This window comes from Histomonas meleagridis (assembly GCF_020186115.1).
Source record: "Histomonas meleagridis strain 2922-C6/04-10x chromosome Unknown contig_92, whole genome shotgun sequence".
Classification (NCBI taxonomy): Eukaryota; Parabasalia; order Tritrichomonadida; family Dientamoebidae; genus Histomonas; species Histomonas meleagridis.
Window position 1 is genome coordinate 194841 of NW_027150925.1, and position 14419 is coordinate 209259.

General features: G+C 26.0%; 3 protein-coding genes across 3 annotated transcripts; all 3 read left to right on the forward strand.

Moving 5' to 3' along the window:
- Positions 1–7803: 7803 nt before the first annotated feature.
- GO595_009662 (cell cycle control protein) lies at positions 7804–8742 on the forward strand (the record flags this gene model as incomplete). The annotated part of the gene is made up of 1 exon (XM_067923372.1): positions 7804–8742. The coding sequence occupies one exon, from the start codon at positions 7804–7806 to the stop codon at positions 8740–8742; it is 939 nt and encodes a 312-aa protein (XP_067770190.1).
- Positions 8743–9791: 1049 nt separating this feature from the next.
- On the forward strand, positions 9792–10658 carry GO595_009663 (cation channel family protein; the record flags this gene model as incomplete). Its single annotated transcript, XM_067923373.1, has 1 exon — positions 9792–10658. One exon carries the CDS (start codon positions 9792–9794, stop codon positions 10656–10658), a length of 867 nt encoding a protein of 288 aa, XP_067770191.1.
- Positions 10659–10803: 145 nt separating this feature from the next.
- GO595_009664 (uncharacterized protein) lies at positions 10804–11520 on the forward strand (the record flags this gene model as incomplete). Its single annotated transcript, XM_067923374.1, has 1 exon — positions 10804–11520. The coding sequence occupies one exon, from the start codon at positions 10804–10806 to the stop codon at positions 11518–11520; it is 717 nt and encodes a 238-aa protein (XP_067770192.1).
- Positions 11521–14419: the final 2899 nt, after the last annotated feature.

Consider the following 14419-nt stretch of genomic DNA (forward strand, 5'->3'; position numbering starts at 1 on the left):
AAATTTTTACGGTTTCAGTTCCACATTTTCAGGATAATTTGGATCCAAAGCAGCTCCGTGCCCTCTATTTATGCACACGTCTGATGCCTTCACGCCGAAGTTATTTCTTATTGATGGGTCAGCTCCTGCTTTAACAAGAATCGAAACGCAATCAGAGTTTTCTTGATCGCCTGCAATATGGAGTGGCGTTGCTCCAAATACAAAAAACTAAACTTCAAAATCAGCAACGTTTGGATTACCTCCAAAATCGAGAATCATTTTAATAATTTCCGGTTCACTTGATTGTGCCGCATAATGCAATGGTGTCCAAAATCAATTAAAAAGAAATACCATTATAAAAATGTTAAGAAACATCAAAAAATATTGCGAAATATCATCTGCTGTTAAATCAGCACCGATATTAATTAATGCACATACAGCTTGATAATTCTTTTTAGCAATGGCTATCATTAATGGTACACGAAAAAGAAAAAATAAACACCAAAAAATGAATTGGAACTAAAAGTATTATATCGAGATTTTAAAAAATAAAAATTAACATCTTTTGCATTGACATTAACATTATTTGCGAGAAGATAATGAAGACATTGGATAGATTTATTTTCAATGGATGCAATAAGAAGCGTCTTAGATTAATAAAAAATTAATATTTTTATACTGATATTAAAAATTAAAAATACCCTTCTGTTAACTGTGACTTTAGATGGAACAAGAAGCTGGAATTCTTCTAAGTTATCTTGTGCGCATAATTCAAATGCTTTTTTAACATCTTCTTCTTTATTAACTTCAGTACTCATTTTGTTGAATTAATGTCAATATGCTCCACTTAAAATTGAATAATCAAATAATTCAAATAAAACGTTAATATTTCACATGTAAATGAACAATCAAGTCAACGTTAGTGAAATTAGATACGAGTATCTAAGTTTAAGCGATACACTGAGAGAGGAGTATTCCCTTTATGGAAAACCACCATTTGAAGGTGCACCAATAGAGATATTTCAAGATTATTTAATGGATGGGGAACCAAATCCTCGTAGCACTGAACTAAAAAACGACCCACGCTACATACGCTATCTTGAGTGCAAAGATATTTTGAGTAAAATCAAAAAATGAATTAATTTATAAAATAAAAATCACAAATTAGTGTTGATACCAATGGCACAAACAAAGGAAATCATAAGTTTAATTGATCACAAGTGATTCAGATTCAAAAATGTTTACTTATTTTATGTGTCCAAATTTTCGACCACTTCTTTCGATATAAAAGCGAACTTTCTCTCAGCCGACACTAAAACGAACGAATCCTCTTCGGGGAAATAGTCCAAACACTTACTATGGAACTTGGCGATGAGTTTTAATTTTTCAGGGTATAACACATCGCAGTACAAAATTTCATTTTTATCAGTTTCCATTAATAAAAAGTCGAATCCTTCATTTGAAGCGAAAGTTTTCCAACTTAAAATATTTGGAAAATCATTTACAACTTTTAATATTATTCCGTTCGTACTTATAATGTACAATTTGTTTATAGTCCGAACTAATATAAATCCCCAAGCGTTAGTGATCAATATGTCAATTGGTAATTCATTATCAAGTGAAACTTTTGTGATAAGTTTTCCATCGTTTAATGACTTAATACGTAATATAGAGTCCGTTGAAACATATGCAAAGATTCGAATCCTTTCATTGGATGCAATACATAATATATTCGAATTCAAATTACAAAGTTCTATTTGTTGTAAATTTGGTGAGCTATAGATTTTAGTGTCATTAAAGATGTATAATGGATATGAAAACTTTAAATTTGTAATAAATATTTCAGACTCAGTAATAACTTGTGGTCGCTCTAAATAACGGAACGTGACTAATGTACTTCCATTATATGCAACTATACTATTTCCATAAGGATAAAATTTGTAATCGTTAATTCCATTAATTTCAAATTTGTCACCAATTTGTCGGCATTCAGGGCATAAATCGTCAGTAGCATTTGGATAAATCTTTATAAATGCGCATATACCATTTTCGAATATAATGAAATAAGTTTTTTCGATTTTAATTGGTATTACATATAATACTTTGCTATTAAATTTGACTTCTACTTGTGGTATGTTAACCATGCTTTTAGATCGTTTGATAATTGTTTGATTTAAAACATTCGGGAAATTTTGTATAATCCATTTGCAAACGGTTTCATCTTCTTTTTCAAGTTGTTTCCGTTTATTATAATACTTTTCAATTGCCAATTTTGAATTTTCATCGTCCGAATTTGAATACAATATTTCTGTACCATTTGAATTGCGTAAATTCGTTGTAAACATTGAATTGAAATCGCTTTCATCCAAAATCGGGAAAATTGGTTTTTTATAAGGGTTTTGATAAGTTCTTCCATTTAACAAGTTCAACACACTAATAAACTCGAACGTTGAAATTTTATTTGCCAACCAACTATTTCTAACGATCTCTATTTTAGAGTTAATATTAAATTCGGAATTAAAAATTATTTTATTTCTATCCAAGTTAAAGTTCGTATTACAGTTACCAAGGAATTGATTTAAGTTATCTTCTACTCTAAAATCGATCAAAAAAGACGAATGATCTTTTTTAATAATCTGTAAAACACTTTTAATGTTATCATTTGTGTTAATTAAAATCATAAACCAAATTTGCGCAAAAGGAATTTCATGAATGAAATCTTTTGCTTTTATTATTATATTATTTTTTTCACATTTACAAAGAATTGGAATTTTTTCATTATCATTTTCGATTAAGAATGAATTATCAATGAATTTATTAATTGGTAATTCAATTCTTTTATCGAATATTTTCATACGTTTTATTAAAAATGGTTCAAAGAATTCGCAAATTGTTGAATTGTTTTTAATGATAATTTTATTATTTAATGGATCAAATTGATTTTGTAATCGTTTGTTTTCATTATTTATAAATTCTTCTGATTTAACATTTGTAATTTTACTTAAATTAATTTCATTAATGTTTGGAATTCTTTGGATTTCATTATTTAAATTATTTAATATGTTAATGAAATTTTGTTCAAACTTTTGTTTAAGTAATGGAATCGTTTCAAATATTTCGATTTTTCGTTGTTTACCATTTAATGTTTGATTAAGTTTAATATGATGATAATAACAATCAATTAAATATTTAATGTCATCGAAATTCATTTTCTCGATAATGTCATATTGATAATTATCTAATTTCGATGCAATATCATAAATTAGTTTCATTATATCAATATCATATACTTCATTTTCATTTATCTCTAAGAAGTATTCGAATTCAATTGTTGAAACTTTCATTAAATTTTCTTTTAATGTATTTATATCTTTAACTAAATTTAATTTCATTTTTTCTTCTTCTTGGAATTCTCTTGTATCGAATTCATAATTCTTTTCAAACAAATTTAATATCGAATAATTATATTTTCGTTGTTTTATGTTTTTGTTTTTAGGTTTAAACATTATAAATGATAATAATATTATAATCAAATTAATATTCATGAAATCATTAAATAAGTTATAATTAAATGTTAAAAGTAATTCTTCAAAATATGTCTTTTCATATCCATTAACAACTAAAAACAATGAAAGATATATAATATATAATAAATCATTTTGATTATTAATATTATTCGATATGAATTCAAATAATTTAATACGAATTTCTTTTTCGTTTGTATTAAAGCTTAATAATAATGGTGAAATAAACCATAACTTCGAATTAACGAAATTGTTTTTAGGGATAAATTCGAGTTTTTCATTTAGTTTTAATGCTATATAACATTCCAAAGTAAATAAATTCGGATATTTCTCCATACACAATTTAATGTTTTCGAATATTTCATTTGTAATATATAATTTAGACAAAATTAATTTCAATTTTTCATGGAAATTGTTTTTATATAATTCATGTAATGTAATTAATGTATTAATAATAATTTGTATATTATTATTATTATCCAATAAATTAATCAAATAATCATATGATTTATAATTCGACTTCAATATAACTTCAGAGATATCTTTAATTATATCTAAATACATTAATTTATCTTCTTCTTTCACTTTAACTAAAAATGAGAATAATAATTCGAAATCTTTTTCTTCATCATAATATGTATAATATAATCTTTTAATTAAAATAGAGAAATAATTTTTAGAAATTATATTTTTTTGAGAATTATCACAGAATAACTTATAAAATTGTGTCAAAAAATATGAAATATAACTTTTCTTTTTAACTTCTTCTAAGAAATATTCGAAAATATTATTTGTCCAATAATATATAATATATTCGAAGTCATTTGATTTCGACCATAAGTCACAATTAATAGTTAACTTTTCAAACCAATTCTTTCGTATCATTTCATCATTAATATTTTGAGTTATCATGAAAATACTTTTATATAAATTGATATTTAATTCATTTATTTTATAATTATATAAAATAGAACTAATTTGAATTGGATATTGTAATCCTTCAGTTTTAGTAATTTGATTAATGATTTGATTTATGATTGTTAACACTGAATATATTAAAGGTTTTGTTATATATTGAAGTGACTCGATATATTTATAACTATAATTTGATATATAATTTAATAATGTTTTATTAGGTATAAAACTTTTCTTAATTTTAATATTATTATTTAGAGTATTAGTTTCATAATTATTAATTAATTTAGTTAATGAAAAATTAGGAATTGGGATTTGATTTGTATGAATTTGTTCTTTCTTAAGTTTTGTTGTATAAAAACATAAATCTGATATATATGCGACTGTTTTATGATTTTCATCTGAAATATAATCATTTAATCCTCCGACATTAAAACGTAATTGTTTTTTATCGAATTTAATTTCAGAGAATTTAATACTTTGTAATAAATTCGTGTTTAAATATATTATAATTTCTTCTTTTTCTTCTTTATCTTTAAATGTAACATAAAAATGTGACCATTCACTTGATGTGAATTTAGAAATGATTTGGAATGAATGTTTATATTCGCTATCATCATATATTAAATATAATGATGAACCTTTTAATGCGAAACCGAATTTTTGTTCTTTAGTTGAGAATGTAAATAAGTTTATATATGTTAATTGTTTTATTAAAGTTGAATTATCAACTTTTAAATAAAATGAAAATGAAAACTTTTTATAAAACTTACTATAATCAAATCCATCAATAGATATTAAAGGATTTAATACGTTTTCAATCGGTATTATGTTTTGTGGTGTATTTTTATGATATAAAAATATCTTTTCAAGCATTTTAGAAATTTTATAATTTTGAGTTTTAGTAATTATATTAGTAATTAATTTTGATATATAATTATTAGTTTTAGATGTTAATATAATATATAATAAAGGTATAACATAATTATCTTTTAAGTTTTCATTAATCTTTAATTCAAATTCAATTCCTTTATACTTTTGAATTTTATCATTTAAGAAATATGTTAATAATATCGAATCAATATTACCATTATGGAATGCTATTGCATTTGATATTGAATCTTGTGCTAATTTTAAGAAAATCGATAAAACTTTTGTTAACTCATTAACATTTTCACCAAATACTATTAAAAATAATGGTAAATATATTGGATTACGTATTAAAAACTTCGCATTAACATTCATACAAGTTGAACCGGTAATTAAATTCACGAGAATATTTAATGTTAAGAATTGTTTTGATTTAGATAATATATAAAACAAATTATTATCAATATCAAAATTGTTTTGTTTAAGTTGTGATTGTATTATTAACATTATAATAATTCGATTAAAAGTTTTTTCTGTTTGTTTCTCTTTATAATTATTTATCATTAAATTTAAGAATTTGGAAAATATTGTAATATAAAATGGTCTAAATAATATAACATTCGACACCAATTCATGTGTAAGTTCAATTAATTGTGGACAATATTGTGCTTTCTCTAATACATTAACAACTAAATATTCTAATTTCGAAATTTCTGTTTTCGATGTCTTTAAAAATATGTTTTTTAATATCGAATATATATTCTCTGAAATTCCTTTTTCATATATAAATTTATTAATAATTTCAACAAAATTCCGTAAATTTAAACATGAAAATTGTAACTTCGAATTATTTAATAGTTTAAAAATAAATACAAATCCGATTTTTCGTATATCATTCGGAGCATTAATTTGTTGTAAGTATATCATATTAGAAGAAATGATTTGGAAAAATTCATTAGTACAAAGTGTTTCATCAATAGAATTTTTCATTATACGTAATAATGTTTCATTAATTAAAAATATGTTTTCATTTTTCTCCTTGAAAAATCGTAATAATAATTTAGTGTCAGTGTTTTGTATTAATGATATTATTGCTGCTCGTATTTTGTTTATGTTTTTATCTAATGATTTAGGACCAAATATTGTTGTCTCATGATCAAATAAATAACTCGATGTTAAAAATTCAAATGTTAATTGTAATATTTGATGTCTGTTACTATTAGTTTTAATGAACCATACAAACGATGAAATTAATTCCATCGATTTCAAACAAGACATCATGATTTCTATAAATGAACTTAAATGATTTGGATTTAATTCTTCTAAAAATTGATTAATTACATTAAATAATATTAATATTTCTTCGGGAATTAAATTATATAATTCTTCGGTGTTCTCATCAATAAGATTGGATGGAATACGAAAGTCATTATGAAAAATATCTTCATCGATATATAATTGTTGTGATTGTGGCTTTAATGTATCTAAATTATTAAGTTGGATGGGATCTGAAATCGTGATCGGCCTGTCTTTGAAAAAGTCCTTGATCTTATCAAAAAGTGAGTTCGATATACTTTTGAAATTTTCAGAAAAATCTGATCGGTCTTTGTTTATAGCTGCAGAATAATTAACAATTGAAGCAAATGCTTTTAACGCATTTATATCTAAATCATTAAACATGGACTCTATGATGCCTATGATGGTAATATATTCCGATCCTAAAATTATCTCATAACGATTATCATAAAGAGTTTTAATCAGTTTTAAGCCTTCTTTATGACATTCAGATGAAAGCTTGGGATCAAATACTATGTTTAAGAAAAAAATTAATAAATTTTTGAAATTAAATTTTAATGTTCGATTCATGGTAAACATTGTTATAACACTTGCAATTGTCTTTTCATCCCATTGGAATGCTTCGTTTCGTATGGCTTGATATAGTAAACACATAAAATATAAATTTATCGTTGGAAAATAACTATTTGAAAGTAATGCATGATTAAGATATTCCATAAATAAAAGAAAATATTCAGGAGAAATTTGTTCATCCTTAACAAAAAGGAGTGAAATTAATTGGTAACCAATAATGTTTAATTGTAAATCAGTAACTTTTTGAGACTGTATAAATTTACGAACAACTTCAGGATTGAATTGATAATTATAACCAACATCATTTAAAATTTTTTTGATGTCTATGTTAATATCATTATCAAATGATTTCATTAATTTATCAGTTTCAATATTTGGTATTTGATTCATTAACTCTGTTTCTTCATTATCTGGGGCCCCAATAAGTGTATTAAGTGATAGTCTTCGATGTGTAAAGACTAATTTAATTAACGCTTTATAACTTTCCTTTTCTGTCATTATGAATTAATTTTTTTTAAGTCGTTTTAAAAACATTCATTTTTTTCTGTCAGTTTAATTTGACTTAAAACTTCTATTGACTTCAGAAAATTTTCTATTCATTTTTAACGTTTTTCGATGTTTTTGACGAATTAAACGGTCAATTCAAATGAAGGTTGAAGGATTTGCAAATCTTCCTATCATTCAGCAAGAACTCAAAATGTGTCGACTAAGGTCAACACCAGCTTGTACGTCCAGTATATTTTTCTTGTTGTCAATTCTTTACTTTTGCTTATTTTGCGTGGTTGGATATACAACTTATTATAACACGAATATTGAAGTTCGCTATGATGATGTATGCAATGGTAGTGATACATGTATTGTTAACTTTACAATTCCAAAGGATATTAACCAACCACTTGGTCTATATTATAAGTTAACAAATTTCAAACAAGCACGTAAAGAAATTGCTACTAGCTTCGAAACCCGTATGCTCATGGGTCAATATGTTTCGATAGATGATGTTGAGTCTTGCACTTTCCGAAAGTTTGTTAATGATACAAAGAACATATATAACCTCTATATTCCATGCGGTGTTCTTCCATACCTTGTTTTTAATGACACATTTTATATTATTGAAACCAATGATTTTGTAGAAAAAAAGATTACATTAGAAGTCGATCGAGATATCGGATTTCAGGAACCTGACATGCGATACAATGTATCAACGCATTGGCTGGAAGATGATGACTTATTCCCAGGCACACAAACAAATGAACATTTCATATCATGGATGAGAGTATCAGCATTTTCACCATTCCGAAAATTATATGCAAAAGCCGAATCAATGAAGGCTGGGAACTATTCCATGTTCATACACAACAACTATAAAGGCGTTTTCGATGGTAGGAAATATTTCATCATATCTGAAACCGGTTCTTTTGGAACGAATGGTAAAGGAGTTCTCGCAGTGTTCTTGGTGACTGCACTTGTGCTAATGATAACTGCCATCCTTTTGGGCTTCATGGCATATAATAGAATGAACCCAACGTCTAAATTCCATCCAAAGCATTTGAGAGAGGTCTTAACGAACCCCGAAGGAAGATAGATTGTGATCTAATAAAAAGTTATGGTGTAAATATTGTTTTTATTTTGGGCGAATTTGAATTAAATATGTTGACATTGAATTATGTTTCGAATAAAATTATTTTTCCAATTACAAACTGATGTTAATAAGGATGATGTGAAATTCGACTTTTTGAACACGATTTCAATCAAAACCGATCAAAAATGCTAAAACATCATCAGCTTCTGGTTCAACTTGATAGTCAAAATATTTATTAAAACAGAAATTCTTTTCAAAACATTTAACAATAACTCCTGATGGCAGTGTTTTTGATTATAAATAAATTTTTTTTTACAGAGCTACATTAATTAAAGTAAAAATTGATTCTCACAAAAAAATTAGTAAATTACATATTCATAATTAAGTTCATATGGACATCTGAAAAGACTTATTTTTTAGTGTGTGGGCTGTCCTAAAAGACCTAAAAGATGATTTTTTTCATTTGTGATAAACCGCTGATGTTAAGTCAGCTAGATAGCGGTTGCTTTTAAATTAACCTGAAAAAACCGTTTCCCTGGTTGGACAAAAATCCTCACACAAATATGGAAATTGATGAAGATATTACAGAAACAGAACCAAAAAGCTATGGTTTTTACTTGTACAGTGTTCCTCGTAAAATATGGGAATATTTAATGCTATTTATTTCTTTGATTTCTATATGGGAAATTCCTTTTCAATGGGTATTTTATCAAACACTCCCTCTTTCTTTTATTATAGCAGCGCTTGCCTTTGATTTAGCTTTTCTTGTTGATAATTTTATTTCTCAACGTACAGGCTTTATTAAGGACGGAATCGTTCTTCTTGATAAAGATTCTTTAAAAGAGCACACACCACGATGGAAAAAAATAATGAGTTGGGTTTACCCTATTCCATTTTATTTAATCGGTTATCTCTTGAATAATTTATTGGTATTTCATATTTTGATTTGCCTCAAAATTATTCGCATTATCCGATTTGCTGAAGCATATAAAACAATACAGAACCACCTTGTGTATATCAACGCTATTTCTAAGACTTTTCTTCAATTTATTATGTTATTATCACTTGAACATCTCTTTACTTGCATCTTTATTCTTATTGGGAAAATTGAACATTACAAAGGCATAGAAGGAAATTGGATTGATGTCGCTAATCTCTTTGATGCCTCATTCTTCAAACTTTATACGCATTCATTCTACTTCATCAACACAACTGTACTTGCTGTTGGGTATGGAGATGCAACTGCCAAGACATTTCCGGAAATTTTTTATGTTCTTTTTGTTGAAATAATTGGTGTTTTTTATTTTAACTATATTGTCTCCAAAATGGTTGCATTAATTGCATCTCCTTCACGTAATCTTCGTATTAGTCAATATAAGAATGCTGTTAACTCTCTAGTTTCAATGGATATTTCCGAATTTGGCAAAGAGCAACTTTTGAATTACTATCAATTTGAGTTTGATACCCAATACGAACGTGCATTATTTCATTCTTCCATGAAAGAAATCATTCCTTTTGGCTTACAAAAGAAGATCATGACAGTTGTAAACTATTCAATTTACAGTCGTCTTCAGTTTTTAGAAAACGCAAGCGATGAAACAATTGAAAAAGTTGCAATGGCATTGAAACCGAAAATTTTGATGCCCGGCGATTTTCTTGCGAAAGCTGGTCGAATTAACAAAAACATATACTTCTTAACTGAAGGAACAGTCGATATGCTCAGTGCAGGAGGAGATTTTATACAGAGGTTCACTTCAGAGAATAATTCGGTGTTTGGAGAAACATCTGTAATAAGAAGAATACCAGAAGTATGCTCCGTAATTGCAGTATCATATGTTGAAGTATATGAGTTAAGTCAAAAGGATTTGTCTGTTATATTCGATCTTGGTATCCATGTGGAACGTCCAAACGAATTCTAATTTCAACATATACAGAGTTGTTGTGTTTGTGTTATTCTAATAAATATTTTGTGTGGATATAATTTTATATAAAAATGAAGAATTGTCTTGAGATGATGTGAGGTGGATGATTGGGGTGCCCCAATTGTGTCAAAACCGTTTTGTAATGAAGATTAAGATTTCACATGCAGAAAAAGAAAAAATAAAGGAAACAATAAAACAGTTTTGTAGGAATTTTGCAACAGGAACAATGTATGGTTCAGCAATGACACTTTATATATATGTTACTCAGCAATTCTCTCTTGATTTAAGTTCTTTCTGCTATAAATCCATAGAGACTGGTGTTCTTACATCAACTTTTGAACTTGTTGATGAAGTTTCAAGAACAGTGTTTCGGCCAACATTAAATACACCTTTGGAACATCTTAAGTGGGGAGTTAAAGTTGGATTAGCAACATCAATCCTAAATGATGTTATTTTGTATCCACTGGAGTATTGGTATTTCAAAAAAGAATTCAACGGGAAAGACTTCAAAGTTGATCTTAATAATAATCGTAAGTATGACTTTCTATCCCGACTTGGAGGAAATGCTGTCCTTGGTTTTTCTAATGCATATCTTCCACCATCAAATCAACTTGGCGGTACTTTTGCTCGAAATGTACTTATTCAAGGAATTGGTACCCTTTTTGACAGCGCTCTTTCTTATCCTTTAATACAGTCTTACGAGAGAAGGTCAGTCACAAATTTTGTTAATTTTTACATAAGTCGGCTCCCAAAAGTTGTTTTCACAACTTCGATTTACTCCATCACAAAGAAATTTTCACAATCGTTGTTCGGAAGGAAACGACTCGCATCAAACATGATAAGCTATTACGCGTATTAATAAATGTTGTTGTGTTTTGATCATTATTTAAATTATATTATTTTTTTAAATCGATTTAAAAAGAGAATGAATCAAGAAAGCACATGTCATCAATTAAAATAAATTATCATGAATTTGTAACAACAAAATCTTCATCGTGAAATAATGATTAACACATCATATATTTCCTAAGACAGAACTAACAAAACTGAATTCGATAAGGAAGAAAAAAAATCGAATAATTGGACTAGCACTTGGAAAAGCACACATTCACTATCAACACTTCAATGAAACTTGAAAAACACAAATTTCACTGAAGAATTTTATGAAATAAATCCCAACTTTCAAATATTAATCCAAAATTCTTCCTATGTTGCAAACTTCAAAACCTAACCCCAAAGAAGAAATTTTTGAAACAGCTTCAGACGTAAATTTTTGTACCCAAAACAATCTAAAAAGACAACAAAATCCCATAGAACATATATACAATAATTTATTATACTTTATATAAATTACATTAGTTCTATGTATTTATCTTCTTTAAAATCATCTCCAAATGGATCTTCTTCATTATATATGAATTCATGTATACTTACGAAGTGAATTTATTCATTTTAGCTTGAACCAACTCGCGATCTTATAACGTTTACAATATGAAGGATTGCTTCTATCATAGCAATCATGGTTTGTAATGAAAAGATTTGGATAAACATCAGTTTGTGTTTTTGAATAAAGGGTAAAAATTTGATAATATTTACCATCATTCTAATCAGCGTCTATCAGCACTTATCGGTGCCATTATCGTTCGATATAAACTATGCAAAAGTCGATTTTGTCACTTTTTGGAATGAAAGAATAAATTTATCTCGTGATAATCATAATATTATTCTTATATTTGAAGAAAGATTAATTAAAGATGCAACTGTATATATAAAATTTATATATTCATGATATCAAGATTGTAGGATGATCGTTATATAAGAATTTTAGAAATCGAGAGTCAATACATATGCATTATTAAAATTTCAACTTTTTCACTGGTTTATACTCTCAAATTTTAATTCAAATTTGAATTATATCAGTTATTAATATTTTCCACATGATGACGAAACTTTGCGACTGGGAAACACTTCTACCGATAAATCAAGCAATTTTTAGTTTGAATGAAGAAAATTTCTCTAGATCTTTAGGTTTAATAATCAGCAAATTTGATGAAATCCATCCTTTATCTTATGATTTCATGATTATTCAAATTATATATTATTCCTTTGTGATTAAAAATAATAAATTGGATTTATTTTTAAATATTATAAAAGAAATAAGAACATTTGAAGAGAATAATAAAATCAAATCTAATATATTTGATATATTTGGGCAATTTCTTAATAATAAAAATACAGGTGAATCATCTTATCTTCTTGAAGTTATGATTGAACATAATTTTCTTGAACAAAATATTGTAAAAAACAATCAGTGTGCTTATTTTGCACATTATATGTCTAAAGATAAATTATCAATTCATTTAAGGGAACATGATTTTGTAAGTGCTTTACCGAATTATGAAGAACTTTCAAAGAATGATTGGGAATTACATAAGAAATTAATTATCGAAGGACATAATCCAAATGACATTGCGAAAATAATTCGAAATGATGAAATAGAAAAACTTCAAGAAATATCATCACAAACAAATTTTGATTTTAATCAATACATTGAACCATCACTTTATGAAAGATGTTCATTTATTAACAATTGGAATGTTTCATTAATTGATTATGCAGCATTTTTTTCTTCTGTTAAATGTTTTAAATATTTATTTATGAATGGTGCAAATGTAGAAGATACAGGTATATATGCAGTTGCAGGTGGAAATGAAGAAATCATTCATTTATGTGAACAAAATCATTCATCATTTGAAGATGCATATGAAGCAGCAATTGAATTTCATAGAAATGATATTTTTCATTATCTTTATGAAAACAAATTAAAAGAAATTAATAATTTAGAAGAATTAGGAAAACTTTGTATTTTATATCATAACTACGAAATATTTTCATTTTTACTTAAAGAAGGAATGAAAATTATTGATGATATTATTAATGGAACAGCAATGATTGGAAATATTTTTTTAGTTGAATATTTTCTTAAAGAGCATTCAATTCCTCATGATATATTGGTATTTTCATCTGGGTCAGGAAATATTGAACTTGTTGAATACGTTTTAAAACAAGAAGGAATTGATATTAATGCTAAAGATATTTATTTGTTTTATTTAAAATTTATTTTAATAATTTTATCTTTCAAAATAATATTTGGAAATTATTTAAATTATTTAATACATCACTTATGAATGCATCATCAAATGGTCATACAGAAATAGTTAAATTACTTCTTGAACAAGAAGGAATTGATATTAATGCTAAAGATATTTATTTGTTTTATTTAAAATTTATTTTAATAATTTTATCTTTCAAAATAATATTTGGAAATTATTTAAATTATTTAATACATCACTTATGAATGCATCTGTAAATGGATATACAGAAATAGTTAAATTACTTCTTGAACAAGAAGGAATTGATATTAATGCTAAAGATAAAATTTATTATAATAATTCAATATTTCAAAATAATATTTGGTAATTATTTAAATTATTTAGAACAGCACTTATATGGGCATCTTCAAATGGTCATACAGAAATAGTTAAATTACTTCTTGAACAAGAAGGAATTGATATTAATGCAAAAGATATTTATTTGTTTTATTTAATGATTATTTTAATAATTTGATATTTCAAAATAATATATGGAAATTATTTAAATTATTTTATACAGCACTTATGTATGCATCTAGAGATGGTCATACAGAAATAGTTAAATTACTTCTTGAACAAGAAGGAATTGATATTAATGCTAAAGAT